This window comes from Ictalurus furcatus, chromosome 20 (assembly GCF_023375685.1).
Source record: "Ictalurus furcatus strain D&B chromosome 20, Billie_1.0, whole genome shotgun sequence".
Taxonomy (NCBI): Eukaryota; Metazoa; Chordata; class Actinopteri; order Siluriformes; family Ictaluridae; genus Ictalurus; species Ictalurus furcatus.
In genome coordinates this window covers 4,003,926-4,030,474 of record NC_071274.1, presented here as the reverse complement: position 1 = coordinate 4,030,474, position 26,549 = coordinate 4,003,926, and the positions used below count along the sequence as shown (strand labels likewise).

General features: G+C 41.6%; 1 protein-coding gene across 1 annotated transcript in view; it reads right to left on the bottom strand.

Moving 5' to 3' along the window:
- Positions 1–21,845, bottom strand: part of cux1b (cut-like homeobox 1b) — a 166,502-nt gene extending 144,657 nt beyond the window's left edge. Inside the window, 1 exon segment of the mRNA XM_053651364.1 lies at positions 21,548–21,845. Coding sequence (XP_053507339.1) covers positions 21,548–21,610 — 63 coding nt within the window. The 5' untranslated portion in view covers positions 21,611–21,845.
- Between the last annotated feature and the right edge of the window lie 4,704 nt (positions 21,846–26,549).

Below are 26,549 nucleotides of genomic sequence, written 5' to 3'. Positions count from 1 at the left end.
ACAGGTTTGGGGACAACAAAGCGTCTAGACACGAGTGAGTTGCATCGTGCGTGTCTAGGCATATGATGTCCAATGAACGTCCAACGACGAAAGTGCCCACATACAGCTGTTCTATTGCCCAAAAGGTCTTGAAACAAAATAAACCCTACAATAGATTGGGTTCCTACAGCAAATTCCAATTTGTCAGGCGAACATGTTGTGGCTTGTTGAACGAATGCCTGAAAACAATGAGGAACTCGTGGAAGAACTCAGTGAGGAGCTGTGGCTAGGAGCCAGCTGGACCATGGGTGTTCGGACTGGGCAAAGGGGTATGGGTCAGCGCCAGTCTACTCATTAACAAGAAGCACAACTGGCCCGTGACGGAATTATACCATGCCCTCTCTCTCACAGTTTTGACCAGAGAATGGCCGTCTAGACGCGTGCTCCCCCACTGGTTATTAGGGCTCGATGATTGCCAACAAGCAAGGCAACTGAATGATGTCACTGTGTGGCCAGCGGACCCACAACGGCGGGGTTCTCGCTGGTAGACATATTTTCTCAGAAGACTGCTGATGAGAATTAGACAGCGTTAGTTCGAGGCAGACGTTTGAGATGAGAGACAATTACTAGAAGAGAAATGCCAGAAACTGGGCGAGTTTGGTAGTTCTGGCTAGCACTTGGGGTTCCTAGACCAGGTCAAGGCAAGACTGTACTGCCCCAGGTCCTGCGTGCTCTCATGCCAAACCGACTACAGCCCAATGTTACTCAATTTCTCTTCTCAGTATTCTTCTGTAAAGACTTCCTGGAGTCGTACTCCCCCAAACTCCAAACTCAAACATACGATGCCCAATTTCTGTCACGAGAGATGACTTCCTTAGATGTATATAGTGTTTTTCTAGACACTTAAAGTGCCTTACATTGTATGGCGGGGTTGATCTCCTCAACCACCACCTGTGTGTAGCATCCACCTGGATGATGCTACGGCATCCACAGTGCGCCAAAACTCCCACCACACACCAGCTATCGGTGGAAAGGACGAGAGGAGAGTGATGTAGCCAATTCAGGGATGGAGATTATTAGGGGGCCATGATAGATAAGTACCAATGGGGGAATTTCGCCAGGACACCTTCACGTTTATTTGATTGCCTCTCAGTCCCGTATATTTAAACTCTTAAACCCAGGGCTCCTGGTAGAACCAGGATCATGTGTGCGGACTATATAATAACTATATAATAAGTACAAAAAAATTTTTTATATGATTAATACTGACTTATCCCTAATGTGCTTTACCTGAAAGGCAAGATTCCATCAGCCAAATGGGAGAAAATTTAATTATATAATGATCTAAGGCAAGGTTAAATTAAAGCCAGTTGGACCAGATGTAATTACAGTTTTAATTGGAATTTAAGCTGTCATTAGACAAACAACAGAACTGCTGGCAACACACCACAATGTTTTTACGACTGTCGGCATCGCTCAGAAGGAAAGAGGTATTATAATGACTGTACAAACACCTTCGACTACAGATCAATACAGTAGGAACTGCAATTAAACGACATTCTTGGTGATTAAGCTTTGAAATGAATTTCACAATACTAATGGAAAAGTTCAAATGCATGAACACTGAACAATACACAAGGGGGTCACGTAGTGATGGATGGATAACTGTTTAAGCAACAAAACAACACGTTTCCACCATTAAACGAACTGTTAAACGCACTACAATCGATTACGGATAAAGAAAGCAAAGTCCTCGTGAGAAGCCTCGAGAGTAGCGATTTGATTCCGTGTTCGATTGGCGCGTCAACTTTTGAAACAGGAAGTCAGAATGACGGCGCGCTGAACTGCTCGACTGATTTCCACACCAGCCAATATTTTATATTTCAGGTGCGACATACAACGGCCAAATCTAAACAAATTTGGCAACAGCTTACCAAACTAAGTAAATATGCAGAACGTTGAAGACTTTAACAAGAGCCTTTTGTTCCAGCTGTGGAGCATTTCTCACTGCCATCTTCCTTTCGGTTTTTAGGTTTTAAGACCTACTACAACACCGTACTGGGCATTATTTTCAAGAATAAGCAAATAAATAAATAAATAAATAAATAAACGGACAAAATGTCCGTTATCGCTTAAAAACCCATCAATCCAATCAAGCGCAACAATTTCATCACAGCATCTGTATCAATTCAACAGCCAAAAGTCAGGTTTCCCCAAACAAAAACACAAGAGGATACGTACTACATCACTGTCAGGAACCACCGAGTACCAATGCAGACAAACCGTTAGGGGGAAAGGGAGGGGGAGGGTGCTGAAGGAGGAAAGAAAAGCAAACCCTCCACCAATGCGACCAGCTCACCTCCCTCTGAACAACCCCCCCTTCGCCCCACCGTACACCTCCCCCACCCCCTCCAACCCCACCTCCTTTCAGGGTCACCCTTTAGAGAAGAAGAAAAAGGACATCAATCTTTCCTTTCTCTCTACTGGAGCTGCTCAAGTTCACACAGATTCCCACTTTCTCACATCTGGAGCTCATTTTCTGGGGCTCCTGAAAGTTCAGGTCACTATTAATAACCACAACGAGCTGAGCTCAAGTTCAGCCAAGTGTCTGTGCTTACCTCCCTGACTGACATCGCTTAGAAAGGCATTAGAAAGCCTATAAAGACGGTCATGGCAGGCGCACGGCGGGCCGAGGAGGTTTGCATGAAAACACAGAGAGGAGAACCACCATAAAGGGGTTTGAGGTGCAAGTACTTCAAAGACATCAGGTCATGTCCAAAAATAATAATAATAATAATAATAATAATAATAAGATCGACAGGTATTGACAATGGCCTTAATGGTAAACAGGTCAAGATATTACTTGCTAGTTGATAGCAAGACTAAGACCCTGTTCACAGGGATGGATATTTCTGAAAATGCCATTTTGGCCTCCTGACCACACTGAAGGCGTGAACACTGGAAACACCATTTTGGTTCCCTCAAAATTGAAGCCCTATTTAAAGAAAAACAAACAAAAACACTGATGTCACGGTGTCAGCGTACCCATGTGTTAGAAATCCGTTCGCCATGCCTCTGACGAGGCGTTTACTTTCTGGTCGGGACTTTTTTTAATAACGTGTTCTCAATTGAATTTTGCTTAGCGTTATTATTACATCCTTGTGCTGCGGTGAGAACGAGGATTCTGGGTAAGCCGCGAGCGAACACTTTGGATTCAAGCGCAACGTCATCACGGTCTAGTCGTACAAATATGGACGGCGCCTAACTCCTAAGTTCAAAAAGGTTCTCTCCCTTATCTGGAAAAGTAAACTGAACAGACATAGTAGAATTGAAGTGCGCTCCTGAGGGGCGCGACAAAAAAGCTTTGCCGAGAGATCGCGAGTCCGTGTGCTGCAGCCGTCTGTGGCGTGAGTCCTGGAGAACAAAACTAGTTGTGATCTGTGGTTGGGAGGGACAGCGTTACGGCGTTATTCTATCCCCAGGTCAATCAATCAGAGGGACGCTTATCAATCCCGAGCGTCCGGTTACTCGTGTAAGGCGGGTGGCGTTTTCCTCCGAGTGTGTTATGCTTCCCCGTGTCACAGCATGAGCAGCAGTTGAAAAGATGGTTTCGTACGTCTCGGATGAAGCAAGCATTCGCCCATACCCACCCTGATTGGAGCGCAGGCTGGTGGGCGGGAACCAGCAGGTGACCAAATTAGGGGAGGGGGGGGGGGACTATAGGAAACAATACAAGAAGAAAATACTAGAACTAGCGACACGATCCAGTATCAGGACAACATTAGCGCAACGCAGTCATGTGATCGATAATCAATACCCAAGTTACCATACCAACAGAGACGAACCTCCTATTTAATAAAGCATACGTGGGATGGCCAATACTCAAGGTTTCAGTATCATTTGCAGTATAACAGCAAAGAAAATATTTTATGTGCATTCCAGCCTCTCCAGAACTGTACTAGCACAACAGTGTGCAGTCCCCCCACCCCCCCACCCCCAAGACTGTGTTCGTCTGAGGCTTCAACAACACTACAGTGAAACACGAATGAAGAAATGCTCTTAAACGAAAGCGATCTGATCATGCACCTGGTCAACTCGTGAGGGGTGTGAGGATACTCGGCTTCGTACTCTCGTATACTCTGCATCGCACACGTACCAGTGTTTATCAGCGCGCAACAGGACTAGCAGGAAGACGTACGTTTTAAACCACAAACACCGGCAGGGCTCGGAAAAAAAACCTGCTTAGAGCATGGAAAACTAAAGCGGCCCTTTAAATAAAGAGCAACAAGAGGTAGCCTAGAAGCCCCCTGCTAGTCCAAGCACCGATTTGTGAGCACTCAGCATGGCTAATATGATGAACGTCTAATTAAACCAGAGCGATTTAAGGCGGAACTACACGATTAATATGAGCCGTTTTAGCATTGCATTAGCCGAACAAGCTGCATTTAACTATCCGACATTTAAACCCAAGCAAGTTTCGTGTAATCAGAGCAGACGTTTGAGTAAATTACAACTAGACACTGTTTACATTCATACTAGCTTAGCATTACACATTAACACGACGGTTTCTGAAAAAATTAAAAGGGGAGAAAGTGCATTATTTATCGCCATGATATAACAAAACAAACCTTTACTTTATATAGGCGATTAGCTAGAAAACGAAAGATGGAACTTGCCGTGCTTGTTATTTCTTTTAAGCCGGGTCTCGTAGAAGGGGTGGGATCCGTGTTTTTGTTTATTTTGCTTCGTGTTTCGTTTGGCTTTTGCGCAACATACTACGTTAACGAAACAGCTTCGGTTGTAAGAATTATTCTAGCGCTCAGGAATTTTCACTTGGTTATGAATCAGGGCTCGGCAACACGAGGGTACGTTATCGGTATTATGATAAATCGTGATATAATTTTCTGACTTTTTGTCCCTTTTTGCAATCATTTTTTTTAAATACTTAAATTCGGTACGAAAGATTTTGAACTTTTACTAAATCAATTCTAAAAATACAATTAAAATGTAAACGTTCAAGTTTACTTTCGTTTTTTTTTCTCCTTCATTTTGAAGTGCTTCATTGTTGATATAAAATATTCATTAAAAAAAACTGAAGCATAATTAAACCCAGTTTTTATTTTTAGAGTGACAGTTAAAAAAAATGTAACACTAGAATTACATTAGATACCGTGATGCATATCGTACGCCGTGACCCAGAAAGACTAAGAAAGGAGGACTCCGCGAGGCTGAATGTTTAAACAAGAAAGCTACGAATATTGTAATTAAAACCTGTGCGTGACGTGGAAATGGTTCGGGCACTCACACAGGACTCTGTCATTAGTAAAAGTAGTTCAGTGATAGAAGTACGCTGAACAGAGAGAGAGAGAGTGAGAGAGAGAGAGAGAGAGAGAGAGAGAGACAGAGAAAGATAGAGACAGAGAGAGATAGAGAGAGACAGACACAGAGAGAAAGAGAGACTCAGAGAAAGAGAGAGATAGAGAGAGAGAGAGACAGACACAGAGAGAGAGATAGAAACAGAGACAGAGAGAGAGAGAGAGAGCGAGAGAGACAGAGTAGGGGGAGAGAGAGAGAGACACAGAGAATGAGAGAGATAGAGAGAGAGAGAGAGAGAGAGAGAGAGACAGAGATAGAAACAGAGAGAGAGAGAGAGACAGAGAGAGTAAGCGCATGGATCGAGTGGGCCTTGAGAAAGTGCTGGAGTGAGTAGGAGATCTGCTGAATAACAAGGTTCCCTGGGCTTCGTGGCGGCGAGGCCGTCGTCTATGAAGAGCTGGCAGTCATTAACCTTGATGATTTCACAGAGGAGAATGAGAGCGCTCAGAAAGCGAAGGTTAAACGGCAAAGGAACGAAATCAGAGTCTTTGTGTGCGTCTTGTGGCGAGATACGCTGTTCATTCAGGGAGCCCGTGAATGGAGCTCTGTTCGGCTACAAAGATGAGGAGGCTGCGTGTTGTGTCAGAGAGGCTCTTTCACTGAACAAGCTTTCTCTCTCTCTCGCTCACTCACTCACTCACACACACACACGGAGAAGACGGCTGAGAAGCCAGGCTGAGAGGACAGGTAAAATGGTGCTGATCCTATTCTCGTGCAAACCGTGCTCATTTTATCATTACCTGCTCTTGTTAGCCGCCCCCCCCCACCTCACGTGTCTGGGCTTTTATCTTAAGAGTGCGCTCTCGAGAGTAAGCGGGTTCACCTCTTAATGCTCCTGTGCTTTACGTAAACATTTCAAGTAACTGTTCTTCCATGCAAAGTAGCTGATAAAGGAGTATTGTGTTCCAAGGCTGGAAATCAAACAGAAATCAAAATGACCTTGTGTGCTTTGGAGACATTATGGGGGGGTAGGGAGAAGTGCACAATGCACAAAAGGACTCGCTGTTAAAAGTATCGAGGGTGGGTTATTTTTTTTTGTTTTAGGTGTTTGGGATGGAAAACATTTTGTAGCGCTCGCTGGCTTGGCCGGAGTAGTAGCGGGACCTGGCGGGGACGGGAAGGGACCGGCCGCTGTCACTGCGCTGAGAGGCTTCTCTCGGCCTTGTGCAAACGTGACTCGGGGTAGACGCAGATGCCGAGGAGACAGTGCGTCTCAGCATGGGACGGCAGTCATGTGACCACACACAAGCAAACACACACAGTTCAATTCTCAACTGCCAGCAAATCAGTAGGGTTGTGTTATTATACATAATCGATTATTATTATTATTATTATTGCTACTACTATTATTACTATAAATAATAGCAATAATAATCAAATGTTACATTTTTTATTTGAAAAGTAAAAATATATTATTTGTATTACTATTATTAATAGTCTTAGTTTTATTACTATTATTAATAATAAGCAAACTTATAATACATCAATTTGACTTTTTTTATATTTAAAAAATAACATTACCAAATATAAAATATCATTTTTAAAACTGAAAGAGAAAAAAAAAAGTATAAAATCTGTAAATATTATCTGTAAAATCTTTTACTGCTTCCAACCAGCTTGTAGTAATAAATAGATAGATAAATAAATAATAAATGTTTTTTTAATTAATAAAATATTTACCTAACAAAAAGAAGTGTATGGTGATTTATCACAATATTATAAAACATCACCCAGCCCTGTGTGTCCATTTGGGTTTCCTCAGGGTTCTCCAGTTTCCTCCCACATCCCAAAAACATGCTGATCCTCTGACTGTTGTTTGGCTACACTAAACTGCCCTGAGATGTGTGTGTGTGTGTATGGTGTCCTGTGAAGGACATTCAGGCTGTATTCCAACCGCACCAGCAGTGTTCCCCAGAAAAAATAAATAAATAAAATAATAATAATAATAAAATCACAAGAGTTACAACTGCCCAAGGGAACGGTTCAGGTAGCTGACCGGAAGGTTGACAGTTCAAATCCCATTACTGCCCGAGAACCAGTGATGTACCAAAAGGAACAAACCCTAAATCCCAGTCTAACCAGCAAACTGGCACTTCACCAGCCTGACCAGGGGAGGGAATCTCTCTCCACCCGCTGCCATCTTGCACTGTTTCCAGACAGCCAGTACTCCAACAGGCTGCGACGCTCTAATTAAACATGACGTGCGAGTGAAAGCCACCCAATAAAGCAGCCTTCCGCCCCCTAAAACATTTAACGCCCCCACAGACTCGCTTTTAAAACACAAATCAATAAGAGCACACTGCACACTCTTATTCCCCACACTGAATTAAGAATGAGGCCCGGAAAGAGGCGGGGGAGACGGGAGAAGGGGGAAAAAAAAAAAAGCACCAAATGCAGACAGAAGAAAAAAAAAACACAAGAGATGGCCTTGGCCTCATTCACTCAGAAATGAAGAGTGGACATTTAGGTAGAGAGCACTAATGCGTTTTATTTTTTAATTTCTCTGGGTGAAGCGAAGGAAAGGGAGAAAAGCTCTCATCCTGTCCGCCGGGCGTCCGAGGGACATTAATACAGCCGAGAGACGATAAGACCAGGGTGTCTTCTCGGTCACGGAAACACCTCGGTAGTCGCGAGGCAGCACGTTGGTTTTTTCGAGGAGGGGCGCAGGAGTAGGGTGGGGAGGAAGTCGGTACTGTATTTAACAGGAAACATCTAAACAGATGCAGATCGACAGATCCATGTGCTCTCGGTTTCAATACCCTCTTCACCTTGAGCTCACCGTTTCCCTTTCAGTCAAATCCACACTCCATCTTAAACTTTAATACCTCCAGGGTGGGCAAGTCATAAATTTATTAGCGAGCCCAGCAGGTCGGTAAAAGCTCCAGCGTGCTGCCAAAGTCTCACGTTTCCGTTGCCTGGAAACTATTATTAACTAGGCTAAACAGTGGTAACTAATGTATATTAACAAAAACAACAACAACAACAACATATGGTGAGCTAGTCCATTATTTAAGTGCATTAATGCAGATACAAGCAAAGGAATAAGAATATGAATTCTTGGAGTGTGGTCTATGTGTATCCTTATCCTCTCCTGATAAAGTTTTCAACGTAGCTTAAGTCTTAGGGAAATGTTTCAGTTACGAACTGTTGTGTTTTGCCCTCGCATCGTAACTAAAAACACTATTTTGTTTTCCTAGCATGTTTATTTTCTCTCAATACGGTTCATACCTTCACACAGATGATGTCTTGTTTGTATCGAACAACTTTCCGACTTTATTTCGATCTGCATTCCCACAATCCCGCAGGTTCCTGATTCTGAAAAGTCCGTCCGTCATCTACGCGTGCCAAATAATCTAGTAATAAACTAGTAATAACTGTTCGACCGTCGACCTGACCAAAAGCCCCTCCGGGGGAAACGAACGCAAACCAGAGCGTACGCCGCAATATTCGGAGGAGCTCGCAATTTTTCAAAACTACCGCGCGTTTTCCGTGGATTTGTGTCAGGGCGCGTCACGGAACATCCTCACAACGACCGTCTTCGATTCGGGCGCGTCGGTCTCATTTACCAACAAACATCACCGCGAAAGAATTTCGTGCAATTGCAATTTCGCCAATTCGAGTAGTCATATACGTATTAGCATAGCTAGATAGCAAATGAAAACGTTTGTTTATGCTGAAGTCCATACGAAGTACGGGTTTATTTTTTTTTCTCCATTTGATGAACCTACTTTTAAGAGTCTCGGACGCACAAGTTACTGAAACGCCCATCCTTGATTTGTCTTTTGAAAACATTGCATAAATAATGAAGGAAGGCGTCTAAACAGGATCAATAAATACATCAAATTACCAAACTATAACGTTCATACGTTTCAGTAGAGTTACACTTCTAGGCTTTACATGGCAACTCAAAACCTACCCTGGTACTAACTCCAGGAGAATGAAACGGAACGATCTCGGTGTCTGATGACATTCTCTGCTTTTACAGGGTGAATAAAAACGTGTTCGAGTAACTAACCGATGGATTCCAGCGTGCTGGATACACCTTACAGGTCACATGTTATCTTATTCAGGCAGTCGGACCCGAAGGAGAGCCGGCGCTCTAATTCACCGTGTAAACTATTACCAGACATCGGGATCATAATTCAATACCTGAGCACCGACGCTGCAGGCTGGAGGCCTGACGAGATCGAGGTCCTGACTTAATTTAGACCCATGTGTTTTGAGAGGGAACGGAAAAGGAGAAGGAGAGGGGTAGGGGGGTGGGGAAACGGTGGAGTTTGGAGGGGTGCGGGGGGGTCTGTTGGAACAGTTTTCCACTTGTAGCTCCAAATGTATTTTCAAGCATTTTCTCCCCTCAACTACTTCCAGATGTTGCAACAGCTGCACAGAAGCAGGAAAAGCACACATCGCTTCTGCGTGTCATTTGCTATTCTCTTCAACAAAAACGCACCCCGACAAGGCCGCAAAAATGTCGGCCAGCGCCGATCGGCCCTGACTTTGATTTCTTTACGAGAGAGCCAGCTTCAAATTAACGCCTCTGTGCCGCCAAAACAAACCCGCCGCTGACGGCAAAACAACAAACTCAAACGTTTCGCCCAGGAAAGAAAGAAAAGAAAAGCTGGTTTTAATGAAACGGGAAAAAAAAGTTCCGAACGACCCAGTCACCTGTAACAGCTGACTCGACTTACACACCTATTAGAAGAGGAAATGTACTGAAGAGAGAGGAGAAAGCGGAGAGCTCAGGAAAAAAAAAAAACCTGACCTCCGCCACTTCGGAGTGCTTGGAGTAAGTGTTTTCACAAACCTGTTGGCTGAAGCACAAAGCCTGGTAATTGGGCCAACATTGCTCAGCAGAGTGTGACCCGCTTGGGGTGGTCAGAACACAAAGCAGAGCGGTAAAATAAAGAGACGGGTGGACGGACGGACGGGGGTGGGGGGGAGCTGAAGGATACGTCAAAACTTGGCAGACGGCGTTAAGCAAAACGTCTTATAAGGAAAGCAGAATACGATCCGGCGATACAGCTGAACAGCTGAGGGTTAAGGTGCTTGTTCACAGCTCTTGGAAAACTGCTGGGAGTTGAACTTTCTGGCTGCCGGCGCACAACCCGTTCTTCCTCAGACACTCGAACCAGTGCAGCTGCTGCTTCATAATAAAAGATCCTGTTAGCAAATGTGCTTCCTGTCAAATAAAAGCTCGGCATTTCTTTCAGTACCTCGCAAAAAGGACGACGTTAACAAACTTCGTGTCCGAGCTAAAAGTAGGTTCGACAACCGGAGAACGAAAGAAAAAAAAACCCCTACTCTTTACTGACTTTCACAAAGTTTCCATTTCGTACGTAGTCAAGCTAGTTCAGCTAGCTAGCTAGTTCTTTTAAGTTCCAAATGAACACAACACCAATAAACTAGTTAAAGTTAGCGAACAACAATCAGCGCGTGCTAAGAATTGTAGTCATTTTTAACGTATATACAAGTTTTAAGGTATAAACAATGTATATACTGAACCTTACAACTGCTTTGACCATCTGGATTGATTAGAATGCCTGTCAGGCGGACGATATTTGTAGAATTAGGATGTGAAAAAGCTAATAAAACCGAAAAAACAAACAAAGGTGCAGTGCATATCAAGACACCTGTAGATTTCACACACGATGTAAGAACAGAACAAGAATAGCCAAAACGTCGGTCAACGATTGGTCGAGTGTTTGTTAAGGTCCCGAACACAACTCGTGTTTACTCATGCTAACTAGCTTGATATACTTTCTGACGTTACATAGCTACCACTACTCAGTCTAGTCTGTTAGGTTTCCAGGCAACAAAAACCCGGCAAGCATTTTTTCATGATTCATCCACCATTATGGAAAGGACACCTTGGAAACGTAACGACGCCCGAGACCACCCCCGGAGTAACCTCAGCTGGGCAACGCTAAGCTGAGTTAAGCAGATACGCGTTCCACGTGGACTTATTAACCTGTCCACAAGACCTCCACTGCTTAAAACCTACGAGTCAGCCGAGTACGAAAAGGAACGGAGGTGGCTGAGAGCTCAGACAAAATGTCAGGACGGGTTTGTGCACTCGAGACTATTCTATATTTAGGTAAAGTCTGAGACGAGGCAGCCGGTTTATTCATCCACTTGATGACTCTCCCTGCATTTAGAACGGGATGACTCAGCCTCAGGTGTTTGGACGCCGCAGAGAGAAGCAGGGGAACAGAAAAGAAGAGAGGAGAAAAAGGAAGGAAGAAAAAAAAAAAAAAAACAGAAAAGGGGGGGGGGGGTGAGGAAATAAGGCCAACGCGCTCCAAATGTCTGCCATCGCTATGGGGACAGATGCACTCAATGGATCCAATGAGTCAATGGAACGTCTATGCATCACTTCAAGGAGGCTCGAGGGATGCACCAGGCTAAATAAAACTGACAATAAATAGACCTGAAGTGGATATAAAGCGTGCAGACTATTTTTCAGATATGCGGTCTATTTTCTTTTGGAGAATCTTAACAAGCTTGTATGAGTTATCCACCGTGCAAGCGCAATTCTCACTTTGGTAGAAACGATCCCTTATTAGATCACGAGCACTTTTTTTCTTTGCTACTCAGATCCTGGTACTGAAATGATTATGCTATGTAGCAGTAAGCCAATCAAGGAACATTTTCGTCACAGAACATTCTTTGCAAATCTACACGCTCTCTATTAAAGATAATGTTTAAACAGCAGAACATGTTTTATCAGGTTACTTGTATTGTTGGAAGACAACTGAAGCTACTCCTATTGAGAGGAGGAAGTATTTTCAGAGAGCAAAGACTGCAGTCGGTTTGGATTGCCATCATTAACTGGGGCAGTGGTGGGGGCTGGGAATGGGGCAGTGCCAGGGGCAGTGGTAGGGGCTGGGAATGGGGCAGTGCCAGGGGCAGGGAATGGGGCAGTGGTAGGGGAAGTGGCAGGGGCTGGGAATGGAGCAGTGACAGGGGCTGGGAATGTGGCAGTGGCAGAGGCTGGGAATGGGGCAGTTCAAGCCCCAGTACCACCAAGCAGCCACTGTTGGCCCCTTGAGCAAGGCCCTTAACCCTATCTGCTCCAGGGATACCGTATCATAGATGATGCTGCGCTCTGACCCCTGCTACCCAACAAGCCGGGACATGCGAGAAAAAAAACATCTCACTGTGCTGTAATCTATACATGACGACTAAAGGCTTTTTCTTCTTCTAATTGTGAAAAACGCCCAAGATCGCTGTTATTTATTACAACACGCAAGAATACATTCACTAAGCTTACGTGACTCCGTATCGCACGGTATCGGATGTTGGTACGTTTACGACTACGTATAAACGAGTGTGGTATCGGAGACAGAATCCCGCACTGGCTCACTGCGAATTGAGACAAGCAGCTTACTTTTAAATTCTCGAGTCTTTACACAAAAGCCGCAATACACACAAGCTCGAGACTGAATATACACAAAAACAAGGAATATATTTAGACGTGACCAAATTGCTAGGGGAATACAAGTCTCTTTTTGAGCATTATGCAGTGCTGAGATAGAGCGCGAGACGCATGACGCAACCCCGTCAGAACCGCACGCTGTGTAGCAACAGAGGGACAAAAATATCATCAGCCTGCTAAAACTCAAGCTCATAAATATAACCCCCGTCCTCTTGGGGATGACCGCAGACTGGCCAAGGTGCAGCCTGAACGCTCGAGATAGCATATCTGCCCTAAGTGAACGAATACTTTTTCACCGATATGAATATCGCTACGGTGTTGTATAACAAAGTCATGATTGGTTTGTTTGTCTGGGATCACGTGGCCTTTCAACACAGAAAACTAAGCTCCAGTTCTTAACACATCCTCGATCTATTTACACTCGCTGCTTGAAAAATCTGCGATTGAGCGGAGAACGCAACCCTTGCAGTTTTTAAGGAAATTTACTTTTGTTTTATAAAAACCATCAAAGACAAGCTCAGACAGGAAGTGCCATTTATCAACCTTTAGAGCCCATTAGTCCTTCTTTCATCCACTTAAAGAACCTATTTATCACGTCGGAGACACTGCACTTCTTCTTCAAGCTGGTGCGTTTTGGACATCGGGATGTCGACCGAGCGACTCTCTCCACCGCCTGCACCCACGATACACTTCAAGTGCCTTCATTAGCGGTTAAAAATAACACTTGAACAGTCAGCGCTCTTGCAGGCGCCTGAAATGGGTGCCAGCGCAAACACAATTAGCTTTTATTTACGGCATGCTTATTGTAATGGTTCTAATACTTTAAATATAGACTTTGACCCAAAATGGCGCTGGATCTGGGATCAGGGAGTCGGCCATTTTAAGGGTTGTTTCGACCGTAAAATCCTTCCAGCGCACTGGAACGTTCAATGCACCGCAAAAAAACAGGTAGCATCGATGCTCACTATGTTCCATTACTGGAAATGACATCATATTTTCCGTAGCCTCTCAGCTCGAAAAAAAAATAAAAAATGGCGGACTAACTCTTGGCCAACTTCGTCTACTAACGTAAGTAGTTTGTTATCGTTGCTGTGGTTCTCAAATGATTACTTACGTTAGTGAGCTTTCACTTTATTTGGCGTTTGGGTCTAACGACTTTCCAAAAAAACCCACTAGCTAGCCTACGATCCTGCTTGAAGTATCATGATAGAAACGTGTCTGATTAGGCGAACAAATTTATATGACGTATAATGTCAGAAACATATCGGTCCTGCCCGTTGCTGATAAATACCAGTGGTGACGTTTTACGATGCGAGTATCTAGTCATTTCATCGGCGTCCCAACGTGTAGTGAGCCAGGGTCCTTACCAGTGTCCGAGCTCGAGTACACCATATACCGGTTCACCACCTAGGGAGCGAGGGAGCTGATTGAGACACACTCCTAGTCCTCGCTGTGCTCGAGAACCCGTAGAGCGTCTCGGTTTTTTTTTTTTTTCCGTTCGGGATTTTGTTGGCAAGGTGTCTATAGCTAAGGACTGAAAAAGGGAACGGTGTTCAGGAAGACACCCCTCCTGAGGGCGGGACTCATCCGCTGTAGAGAGCATTTAAGTGGACGAATACAACGCTAGTACAGGATGAGTCATCAAAAAATAAATAAATGTTTGGGAATTTTTCCCCAAAATTGGCAAGAGAAATATTTTTGTCATATAAATATGATCATATTGTTGTCTATAATGTTAACAGATGGATAAAAAAAATCCCCAAACTGTGAATTTCCACAATCAATTTTTGATTGCTAGCAAGACTACAAAGATGTAAACAAGTGACATGGCTTGAAAGGAACCATCTGCCAAACATCCTTTTTTTTTTAAACAGAGATCCAGAGAGAGCAGATAAATCTGCTGACATTTTCACATGGAAACTGTGTGTTCACTACAAATATCCAAAAAAAAAAAATAACAACACTAAAGGGGGAAAGAGAATATCCAATAAATCCTACAAATCAAGCCCATCTGTGCACAATCAATGGCTCTGCAGATTATAAAGCATTTAAACATGGCTCATAAACCTCAGCCGTTCCGCCAGCTGAAGCAGACGATCCCTGATGGAAGAGTCTGAGTATTTGTCTCAGGGTACGAATCGCCTGTCGGAACGCCGCGTACAGAGCGACTCGGATGCGTCGGACAAATCGGACCTGGCTGTAAGAAAGAGAACGCTTCGGTTGGGGGCTGGAACAGAAGCTTTGTGTTCCGGGATTGAACTGAAAGAGCGGTGTGGAGAAAAGCCTTTATACAGACAGCTGCTTTATTTGCAGCTCCATCAAAGTGCGGCGGAGTGCAGAGACGCCGGGCCCCGACGGCTCTCAGATGAAGGGAGCCGAAATGAAGTCGCCACATCTGAGAAACTCCGCGTGACCTCGGCGACCTCGAGTGACGTCTAGCGCAGCAGCTACGCCGGCAGCCTGGTGGGTCTGGACGTGACCGGAAAGCGTCTCGAATCGCAAACCAAAAGCTGGCTGTTTCAGTGCTGAATAAAACATCCGATTTTGATATTTAGTTGTTGTTGTTTTTTTAAACTTTTAATCTATATTACCTTTCATCATCACACGCATTCTGTATTTAAAAAGAAACGATTAAAAATCCCAGCGTGCAAAGAGAAACAAAAACAGGATTTCTCTCATTGGTGGATGAGACGGCGGCGTGCTCTCGGTCCCGCCCCGCTCGTTTGCTATTGGTTCAACGAATCAAGGTGCAATAGAGGTTCGGTGAAAAACATCTTGCGTCCTTTCCCCTTCAGTGAATTAGCTTTTCCACTGGGAACCTACTTCAACCTTACGCTGTGACCTTTCTTCATATTCTTCTTCTTCTTCTTCTTTTCAGCTAATAAAAACATACAGAAAACGAACACCAACGATCTCAGCACCTACTCGCTTACTTACCTTCACGCTAAAAAACAAAGGCTCTTCAATGGTTCTTTACAGCACTGTATGCTCTGTTCTTGTCAGGAACCATTTTTCATCGTATAGGGTTCTTGAGTTGAGCTATATGGTTCTTTGCCGATTAAAGACGTTCCTTTTTTTGTTTTGTTTTTTTGTTTATAGGTTCTTCAGAGCAGAGTATTGGTTCTTCAAGGTGTCATCCCATAACAGGTTAAAAGTGAACCCTCTAAGGTTCTATGTCGGACTGGAAAAGGTTCTCCAGGCATCACTCTTAAGAATCTTACTTTGGTTCCTTAAAACTACGGGTTTATTTATTTTTTAAAGAGAGCTTATGTTAACATGGTTCCTTGTGGCACAGCTGTGAAGAACCATTTCTGGGTAAATAGATGGTTCTCGAAAAGAACTTGAGAATAAAAGGTTCTTTGTGCAACTTAAAAAAGGTCCTCATACGGCATCAGGTTCTAATTGAAACCTTTTGTTTTTTTTAAAAGAGCGTTCTTTCTAGAACGAGCACGAGCACTTCTGAAGCACTGATCCCAACAGGATACGATTTCCAGACGCACGTCTGTTAAGTAACGTTGCCGCACGACGCCTGTCGTAATTACGATCGGTTCTGACGGGATAAAGCGATCTCTGCGTAAAACCCTACAGATGGGAGCGCCGTCATATATACGCCGAGGTACCACGTACACCTTATCGATTCAGAGCGATCGACTCCTTAACGTGTCTACGGAAGCCATTTTGAAGACATCTGGTAGAGAATACGTTTTCTTGCCGACATGACAGACGTTAAACTACGTGACGTTACTGATGAAAACAAACGGATAACTTTAACCACATACGACGATGCGTTCATTTTTCTTTTCCGAAAAGATATAAAGAAATCCCCCGTTACGTTTCAACTTTGAACCAGGAAGTTGAAATCTGACCTCACTGACTCGTTATCCAAATAGTAGTTAGGAAAATAAACACAGTATCAGATTTTGGCTCTTGTATGCTCAGAGATTGGATTTGGCAGCCTTTAGATTTCTGAAGCTCAGACATACATTCGACAATACGTTCATGACACGATGAGAGGTTCTGGAAAAATTTATCTCCACAAACCATCCCTAAAATGGCTTCCTAAGATGCTTCAGTAGAGCCTTTTAATCCAAGTGCATTATTATTAAAAAAAAATAATAACAATAATACAGAATAATATCTAATCCAGAGTCTGACAGCACGAGTGGACGTCTCTGTTTTTTAAGATTGATCATAAAGCAGCCAGAGAGAGAGAGAGAGAGAGAGAGAGAGAGAGAACAGGATTATAAAATGACATGACAAGACAGAGTACTCCACACTGTGGTTCAGGATTCTGCTCAAATGGCAGCCCTCCAACAGCCATTCTGTGGGAGGCAAAGTAAATAAGTTGTCATCAATAATAGACAGCGAGTGTTCAGCTCCGGCTGGTTCCTATCCTCCAGACGTACCCGCCGGCCTGAGATTCACTGTCTCGGCTAATAGCTTTTGATAGGCCTTCGCAATAATTACCGAGGGGCAAACGCGCGCCATGCATATTTCATGACGTGGCTGCGTGTTGGCGGGCCGTCTCCGAAAGCATGATTGGAAACAAATTTGCCCCGGTTAAGTGAAAAGAATGAAAAGTAGAAAGCGCGAGATTGATTGCAGGGATACTGTAAAGCACACGGAACCGAAGGGGACGGTGGCGGACGACGTGCCGATCCTTCAGGAACACTTTATGGTCTTAAATATGAGATTTTTCCCCACTAGATCACGGTGTAGAGCTGGACAATATGTAAGGAATAACACACTTCGGGGTGTGCTCGTATAGGAAAATAAATCAATATCAATCAATAACGATAGTAATAATTGCTAAAAGTTTGTTCGGTTGTTAATAGTGCTCTAAATCCAAGTGTCTGATCTCGAGCATTTCCCCAAGTGCTAATCAATCCAAAGCGTGACATCATTAGCCACGTTTACACGTGCGACTGCAATACCGTTTACACGGACCCTAAAAACGTCGCGATCCGATTCAAATACTCGTTTAATCGTGCGTTACGTTTACATTTATATCCCGAACAAAACTTCTATAAAACCGCAGTGCATGATATTTTTTTGAAGCAGATGGAGGAAATAATCCGATTCAAGCGTTTACATGGATAATTTTTTCCTGTTTAACGGATTATTTCAGATTACTTCAATCTGATCTGAATTTCATTCGGATCGAGCTCGATCGGACCGACCGAGGTGTCTACATGAAGGCTTTTCAATCCGACCGAGCCATCGATCCGATCACTAACGGATTACCGGGCTGTGTGTGAACGTACCTAATCAGAAACTGAATTCATGCGACGGTTACGTCGACCCGACTCGACGTCCGTCAGGACTTCGGTAAGCGCCGTGCGATTACGGTACAGTTACCGGCTTCGACGGGATCCGCGTCCGAAACTTTCACGTAACTTTTTCCTCACGCAATTTTCAGGAGGATATGAGACGCGCTTAAATAAATCCCGATCATAAACAACACACGTGCAGGGAATAATCTCAGAAAGGAGAGAGAGAGGAAACAGAACTGAAGGTTTTTTTTTTTTTTTAAATAAAATGAATAAATAACAGTATGTCAACTGAAATGAGACGCGATTATCGAGTATTCCTGTACTCTGGTTGTAATTCAGGACATTTCTATCAACACTGCTGAGCCAAGAAGGAAAAAAATTAAAAAACCCAAAAACACATTAAATATAAAGTCTGAAGCTTGTGAACGTAATAAATACAGGGTCCGTTCTCAAAACCGCTGGGAATAAAATCGATTAAAGATTTATTTCGTTCAGATGATTTACGTGTCATTCTTCACATCCATATCGTTCTATTTCCCCAGAAATTACACGGATTACAACCAGAAAAAAAAAAAAAAACACAATTTGATCTACTATTTTAAATTTAAAACACCAACTTCGCTCGTTTCTTTCTGTTTACATGGAGATGGTTTAGCTTGAACACTCACCGTTTAAACTGGCGTCGGATATCAGACATATTAAAAACCTGTCCAGAATCGGATTAGGGTCGGATCAGTCAGCAGCACTCAGACATGTCATGCAGCTTTCCACAAAGACGTGCGGACTGATATACGCACATTTCTTGTTGTTTGGAAACACGCACACACACACACACACGTTACATTATAACAGCCCCAGACGACGTGTTAAACCTGTTCAACTCATCACTGCTGCGATCTGCACGGGACCGAGTTTACACGCTGCGGAGCAAAGCAAGGAAACGTGGCTCACGTGTTTGATATGAAGCGTTTTTAAGGAGGACAAATACTCTTTAAAACACGCTTTATTATCTGGGAATTAAAGAAAACACTGGAAAGTGACACGTTTAAAAAGAAAAAAAAAAAACCTTGAGAGCAGATATTTCTAATGCAGCCGTGTAGAGGAGTGTGAACATGTGTGAAAGCTAGACGGAGAGCTGCTGAAGTTTTTATTCCTACACAAACACACACACACACACGCATGCAGAGAGAGAGAGAGAGAGAGAGAGAGAGAAGTAGAAAGACAGACAGGTAGACAGAAAAGGGGAGAGACAGACAGACAGACAGAAAGTGAAAGATAGAGAGACAGAGATAAATGGAGAGAGAAAGACAGACAGATAGGTAGAGAGAGAGACAGACAGAAATAAAAGGAGAGCGAGAGAGAGAGAGACAGAGAGAGAAACAAAGACAGAGAGACAAGTAGAGAGAACAGGGGAGAGAGAGAGACAGAGAGAAAGATAGACAGAGACAAATGGGGAGAGAAATAAAGATAAATGGAGAGCAAGAAAGACAGACAGATAGAAAGACAGACAGATAAAAGGAGAGAGAGACAGAGCGTCTGATAATATTGTGCTGATTTGCATTCGCACAAGCTCTAAATTAATTAATATGCATTATACACACATTTATTTTATGTACATTATATGAAGTTAATGTTCATGTTCATACATTTATAAATACATTATTCCTCTTTACACACACACACACACAATGATTTAATTAATTATTTAATCATCTTTTTTTATACTTTTTATTTTTGTACGTAACGAAACCACATCCCTCCACTTTTTTTTTATTCATAATTAATATTTATAGACTTGTATACATTTTAATATTATTTATAAACACATTATCATTGAAAACATCCACTTTTCATCCCAAGTCTAAAAAAATATATTAAAAAAAAATCCCAATCTACATTCGGCTCATTATATATATATATATATATATTGTATAATTATAAATATTTATATTACAGATAAGTTTGAATGAATTGTTTGGGTAATATTTACAAGTTTTATTTCACAAGCACATAAAAACAAACCATTCACTTTATTTAAACCCCAAAATAAGGAGTGTTTTTGGAGGATAAAAGTTCTCAGGGTTTCTCTTTACTGATTTCTCTCTCGTTTTTCACGGGGAAAGCTTCAAAACCATCCAGAGGCAGAAAACTACTACTTTTCCCACAGCTTTTCTCCAAACATCTGCCCGAACCCGGTTCTGGAGCTGCTCGGTGGAGGGAAGTGGGTTTGTTCCGACACACAGCTACTGGGTTTAATTCATCAACAACTTCAACTCACAGCACTCACACACCACGAACAAGTCCACAAAGTTTAAAGCGAATACTCAGAACAGTTCCCAAAGCCCTAGTGTGAACATTTACAACACAATACAGCGAATTTCATCCGAATTTGAAAAACAATAATATCCTGTTGTTTTAAAATAATAATAATAATAATAATAATAATAAAACCTAACATTATTCCTGAATGAACAGACATTGTCTAAGCTAACGTGCTAACAGTGGCAAACACGTCAAGCTTTATTTATTTTATTCCCAATTCCACTTCACTCATTTACAATACAATTTACCAAACCAAAATAAAAGTAATAATATCGAAATGAATTCGTTATTGTTAAATAATTTAGCTTGGAAGCTAGCTAGTTTTAACGTTAGCGAGCTAGCTTCTTAAATCAACAACCGAGTCGTTTAAAATATTTATTCTTTTTCTTTTTATTCAATTAAATATTTTTTAAAAAAAACCTTCCAGAAAGAATATAAACGCACCGAGTATACGAGATAATGCTGTTAACGTTATGTTTAGTGTAAAAAAAATAATAATTAATAAATAAATAAACTTTCACTAAAATGTTGTCCACTAGAATAGAATGACAAGCAGGACCTAGCTAGCTGGCGACCAAATCTGGTCCCAAATACCTGTAAATCTGATACACAGTGCACTAGGTAGGGTGTACAAGCAGTTACTTTATGCCGGGTGTAGTGCACGGATTACAGGGAGTGGGAATCCGTTTGGGATGGAGCCCAACGTGCAGCTAATAAGTGTCACTACAGCGCCACCAACACAGCCGGGGCAACAAGCGCACTTCATTTACCCCCGAAAAATAATTCAACCATAACACAATCATAAACACGCATCAGGAGCGGATAAAGTTGCCGCCGCGTCAGGTGAATATCATCACTCGAAGAAGCTCGCTAAAATAAATGAAGAAACAGATATGTTATAAGCTCAAACGAGCGGCTTCCCGAGGCAGCGCCATGACTCTGGATCGATGCGAATCGAACAAAGAGGATCAATTTCCGATCAGCGAGAAAGAGCCGCTTTAATCAATGGCGAGAACCAGAGGGTCCCGGAAAAAAAAAACCCAGAGCGAGTCCAAAAAAATAAATAAACAGCGCCGAAAGAGCCGCGGAGAACCGCTCCAGGGCCGGAGCTCGCACTTACGGCGTTCAGAAAGCAAGGCAAAGTGCGGAGAGAAAGGCTAACCTGCAGTTGCTGTAAATCAAAGCGCTTCCAATATTGAAACATCGATCCCGCATTGGCCGCCATCTTGAGACATATTGAGACGGAGTGAGAGGCTGATAGAGAGAGCGCGAGGGGCCGGAGTTCGCGAGAAGGGGGGAAAAAAAGAGCGGGAAGCGCGTAAAACCCGGAGCGGAGTAATCGAACGCGGCCTTCGCTTATCGAACAGCGGCGCGGAATGGAGTTGATCGAACAGCGAACCTGACTCTGTATTGAACGGTGCCACGGAGCTCAGTGATCGACCGGCGATATCTGTAACGCATAAAACGCGGACTGGAGTTTTCTCTTTCTTTCTTTCGTTGTTTATTCCTCCCCTCACCACCACCACCAGGATCACGTTTACACCGTGAATAACTGGGAATATAAATGAAACACGGCAGCAGAGCTGCACTATTGATTACCGAGCTATCGATTTCATTACTTCCTGTTTACTTTTTCTGGGGGGTTTTCTGCACTTTCTGTTTTTTTGTTTTTGTTTTTTGTTTTCTTAAAAACCCAACACCTTTTAAAAAAACTTATTTATTCTTTTCTTCATCAAACGGTTTTAAACGCTTTGTTTATAAACAGGTTATCATTCATAAAAAACATAATTATCCATCCATGTTGTTGTATTTTTTTATATCCTGTTCATTAATTATTATCTGTATTTATTATTATTATATTTGATACTTTATTTGCCTGTTTTTTCTTCTTTCATCTAAATAATGTGTCTCGTGATGACTCACTGAAAAGATGACTCTCATTGCTACTATAACACGACGTAATAATGTTATTACTATGTCCGCTTATCTTCCACTTATTGTTTACTGTAATTGTTTATTAAATAATTGATCACTGAATCTTTTTCAAAAAGTTGTTATATATATATATATATAGGCATATATTTGCATATATATCTATATATATGCTGATATTTTTATCGTATTATATATGTTTTACATTCTGATGATGATTATTATTATTATTACTTTTTAAAAGATTCCAGATTATTGTTGTTGTTGTTGTAAAGCTCTCAAAGGGTTTTTTTTTAGGCTTATATAGATTTGAAATGTCTAATAAAAGGGTTATATAGGTATAAAAATATTAGCGTCGCCATCTTATTATTTTATTCATTGTATTATCGTTTTGATCAAACGCTTTGATCTGCTGGACGTTTGAGCACGGGAGCGTGATGATGGCGCCCCTACAGGCAGACAGGAGAACTGCAGGCTGTTTTTGTGTGTGTGTGTGAGAGAGAGAGAGAGAGAGAGAGAGTGTATAAATATATATATTTCTCTCTCTCTCTCTCTCTCTCTCTCTCTCTCTCTTGCATTGACAAGTGGTATAAAAAAGTTTCGTCTTCATTTATCATTTTCATTCATCTTCAGTAAGGGCTTTATCCTGGTCAGGGCAACGGTGGATACGGTGTTTATCCCAGGAACACTGGGTACGAGGCAGGAATACATCATGGACATGGCAAAAGACCAGTTCTCACTCTTATTCACATCTAGGGGCAATTTAGCACAACCAGTCCACCTACTGACATTTCAGAGGAACTTAGAGAAAACTCATCCGGGGAAAACATGTCAAACTCAACCCAGATAGTAACCCGAGCTCAGGATCTAACTGGGTGTTTTGCGTAATTATTAATTTTGTATTAAAGGTGATACAATAGATTCTTGAAATGTATGAAATATAATGTGCGCATTATAATGTCAGCAGCTTATTTATACACACTAGGAACTCTTTCTCTCTCTCTCTGTGTGTGTGTGTGTGTGTGTGTGTGTTGTGTGTGTGTGTGTCCATATGTATTCATTAAAAATGAAGATATTATGATTCCAAACACCAAGCTGGCAGTCTTTTATGAGTTAATAAGCACATACTGGGTATTTTAAAATGCACTATTAAATTTAAAGAGCTGGCCTGGGGGTCTGTCGGAGATCCAAACGTACTGAACAAGACACAAGGGTTGAAGTATGGAGAAAAAAAAAAAAAAACCTGACTAGTTAAGTTAAGTTCACTTCAGTTAAGGTGCATCGTAAATCCAAATCCCTTTTATTGCACCAAATTAGATGCCTAATAAACTGGCAACATGATAGTCGTATAGTAATAAATAAATAAAAAAAATGGCACAATAAATGATCAGATAATGTAAGAACTGATTTTTAAATAATTGATCTCACAAATCTGAAATGACATTTATTAAAGAGCAACTGTCATAAAGTGGCTGATAATAAAGTATCATCGACAGTTTTAATGTGATAAATTGGTGAATTTGCTTGCCATGTAAGTGTACGAGTATTCATCGTTCATATATCAGCCTAATTTTTGTTGAAGTTATACATTTTATTGTGTATTATTATTTTATATTTATTATTATGAACCTACTTTTGCCAGTCTTTTAATAACGTTGCATTATTCACAGCTGCTTTGAGTGTTTGTAGTACTAATACGCACTAGTGTGTATTTGGGTCTTTTATGGTCAGTTGGTGGAAAGTCTATCACCACTTACTGTATATGTCTGACTTTTTATTTTATGCTCAATTTGAATAAAAGCATTTGCTAAATGATCGAATGTAATATGTAGCATGCTTTAAAGTGCACCCGTATAGCTACAAATGCATCCATGTTTATACTTCTAGGCACATTCAACTGGTGCTTATTACATTTTCCAGATGATTCAGTGGAAACCCCTGTGACTGCGTTTAATCCTGCCTAACAAGTCTGAGCGTTTCATGATACTAAATTAGATTTCACTCTCTTTTAGGGCTTTTTATGTGCCTATGGTGAGCACTTATCCTTTATGTCACCAACAGTGAACTACGATGTGATGTAAAAAAAATAAAATAAATAAATAAACCACATCAGGGGATTTTTTTTTTCCCCCATGATATTTTCGATCCCACATTTTTTTTTCCCCCTGTAATTTTTTAATGTTCTATTTCTGCCTGTCCTTCCATTTTTAACTAATGCGGCAGATCCTCTGCAGAAATGCGTCCTCAAAAAGCTGGTCTTTTGAAACAACAAGGGAGAAGAAGCTGGCTTTGTAAAAATCGGTTCAGAGAACTGAACGCCCGGATGGTACAGAGACGAGTTTGTTCTTGGAATTCATGAAATGGTGAAATTCTGTGAAGTGAAATATGTTTAAAGTCTACACAAACCTAAATCTAAAGCGGGCTCCTGACAGTAAACTGGTATGTCCATCTAACAGTGTTTTAAACCTATTTAAAGAGCAAAAACATCAGGAGAAAATCAGAGAAAATGTTATTTGATTAAAAAAATTATGTTCCGATAAAAATGTGCAAGCCCATATCGAATAAATATTCAATTTAAAACCGAATATTTAATACTTTCACCGCCACTTCAGGCATTTAACATCCATTTATCATTGAAATATTGGGATTATACTGTAGATATACTGAAAACCATGGTGTTGGGTTTTACAGATTACTTTACTAGTGTAAATTTCTTATGGCTTCCCAAATCTAATCCAAATGATTTATTTTTAACAAACAAATAAGGATTATTTTCCTGAATTATTTCAATCAAATGTGTTTCACAATATTGCCATAATTATAATGCAATAGCACACACCACCACAACCTGATTCATTTGTATAATAATGTATAATAAAGTGTTAATGGATGGTTCTGTGATTGGGCCGCCATTTTTGTTCCACCGATATTGCATTTACAGATATGTCTGTAAAATAAAGATAAAAAAAAAAACAACCAAAAGCACTTTAAACACAATTAAGTTTCCTTCAGAACAGTTTATGTGTATATTACAGAACCGCTATAGCATTTCCAAAACAGCACTGGTCCCAATCCCAGTGCATTATAACTACACTTTACACTGAAATATAATCATAAACATACTTCAGAAGTCATATTTTTGCTTTAACTTGAGAATCCATTTAACATCCTTGTCCAAGTCTCGTCCATTATTAATGTACATTTTATTTCCTCAACATTCACTCAACCTTAACATGAACACACACCCCTCTCCCACCCCCCTCTTGGAAATATTCACAATATTCAAATTATATGTCACCTGTTCATTTGAAAATCCTGAAGATCATGGGAAGATGAAAAGAACGACGCCTCTCATTCTTTCTTCTTTCTTTTCCTTTATTTTCATTGATACTTTCACTGATATTGAGTTCATATTAAAAGCACAACCCTGTACTTAACTTGTTTACTGGCAGAATTAAAAAAAAAAAAAATGCATAAAAGACTAAGGTGTTCCTGGTAAAGGAGTGTCAATGAGTGTAAATAATGTTGTGATGAATATAATTGTTACCATTATTTCCATTGACACCAGATAGGCTAGTAATGCATCAGTGCTTTCATCGCTTTGTCACACACTCATGTTTGCATGCTATCCAAAACCAGGTCAATGCTGTGTGTTTGTGTGTGTGTGTGTGTCAGTATGCTGATGTCAGGTTGACCTGACCTTCAGAGGTGACAGAGAGGACATGCTGATCTGCAGGGTGCCTTGATCTGCTAAGGCATTGCACACACACACACACACACACACACACACACACACACACACACACGCGCGCGCGCGCGCACACACACACACACGCACACACACATCCAAACATACCTCAGCAACTATCCATGGATAAGATATAAGCACAGGTTAGCATGATGCATTGTATTCACACGCATACCGTCATGCAAAACAAGCTTCCTTCATGCTTGCTTAGTGGTTCAGGTTGTGTTTGGTCTCTAACAGGAAGGTCATGAGTTCAAATCCCAGTGAGAACAGAAATGGAGGAATAAAAGAATCAGATCTGTCTTGTCTGACTGGGTCGTTGACATTTATGGCTGTTGTTTTGGTGACAAGCGGCCCATCGAGCAGGACGCTCACCATCCCCCAAGCATTACTTACAAATATTATGTCTATAAATCTGAGAGGGTTTCTTTATTTTTCCTTTATAGACAAAGCACCATAACATATATATATATATATATATATA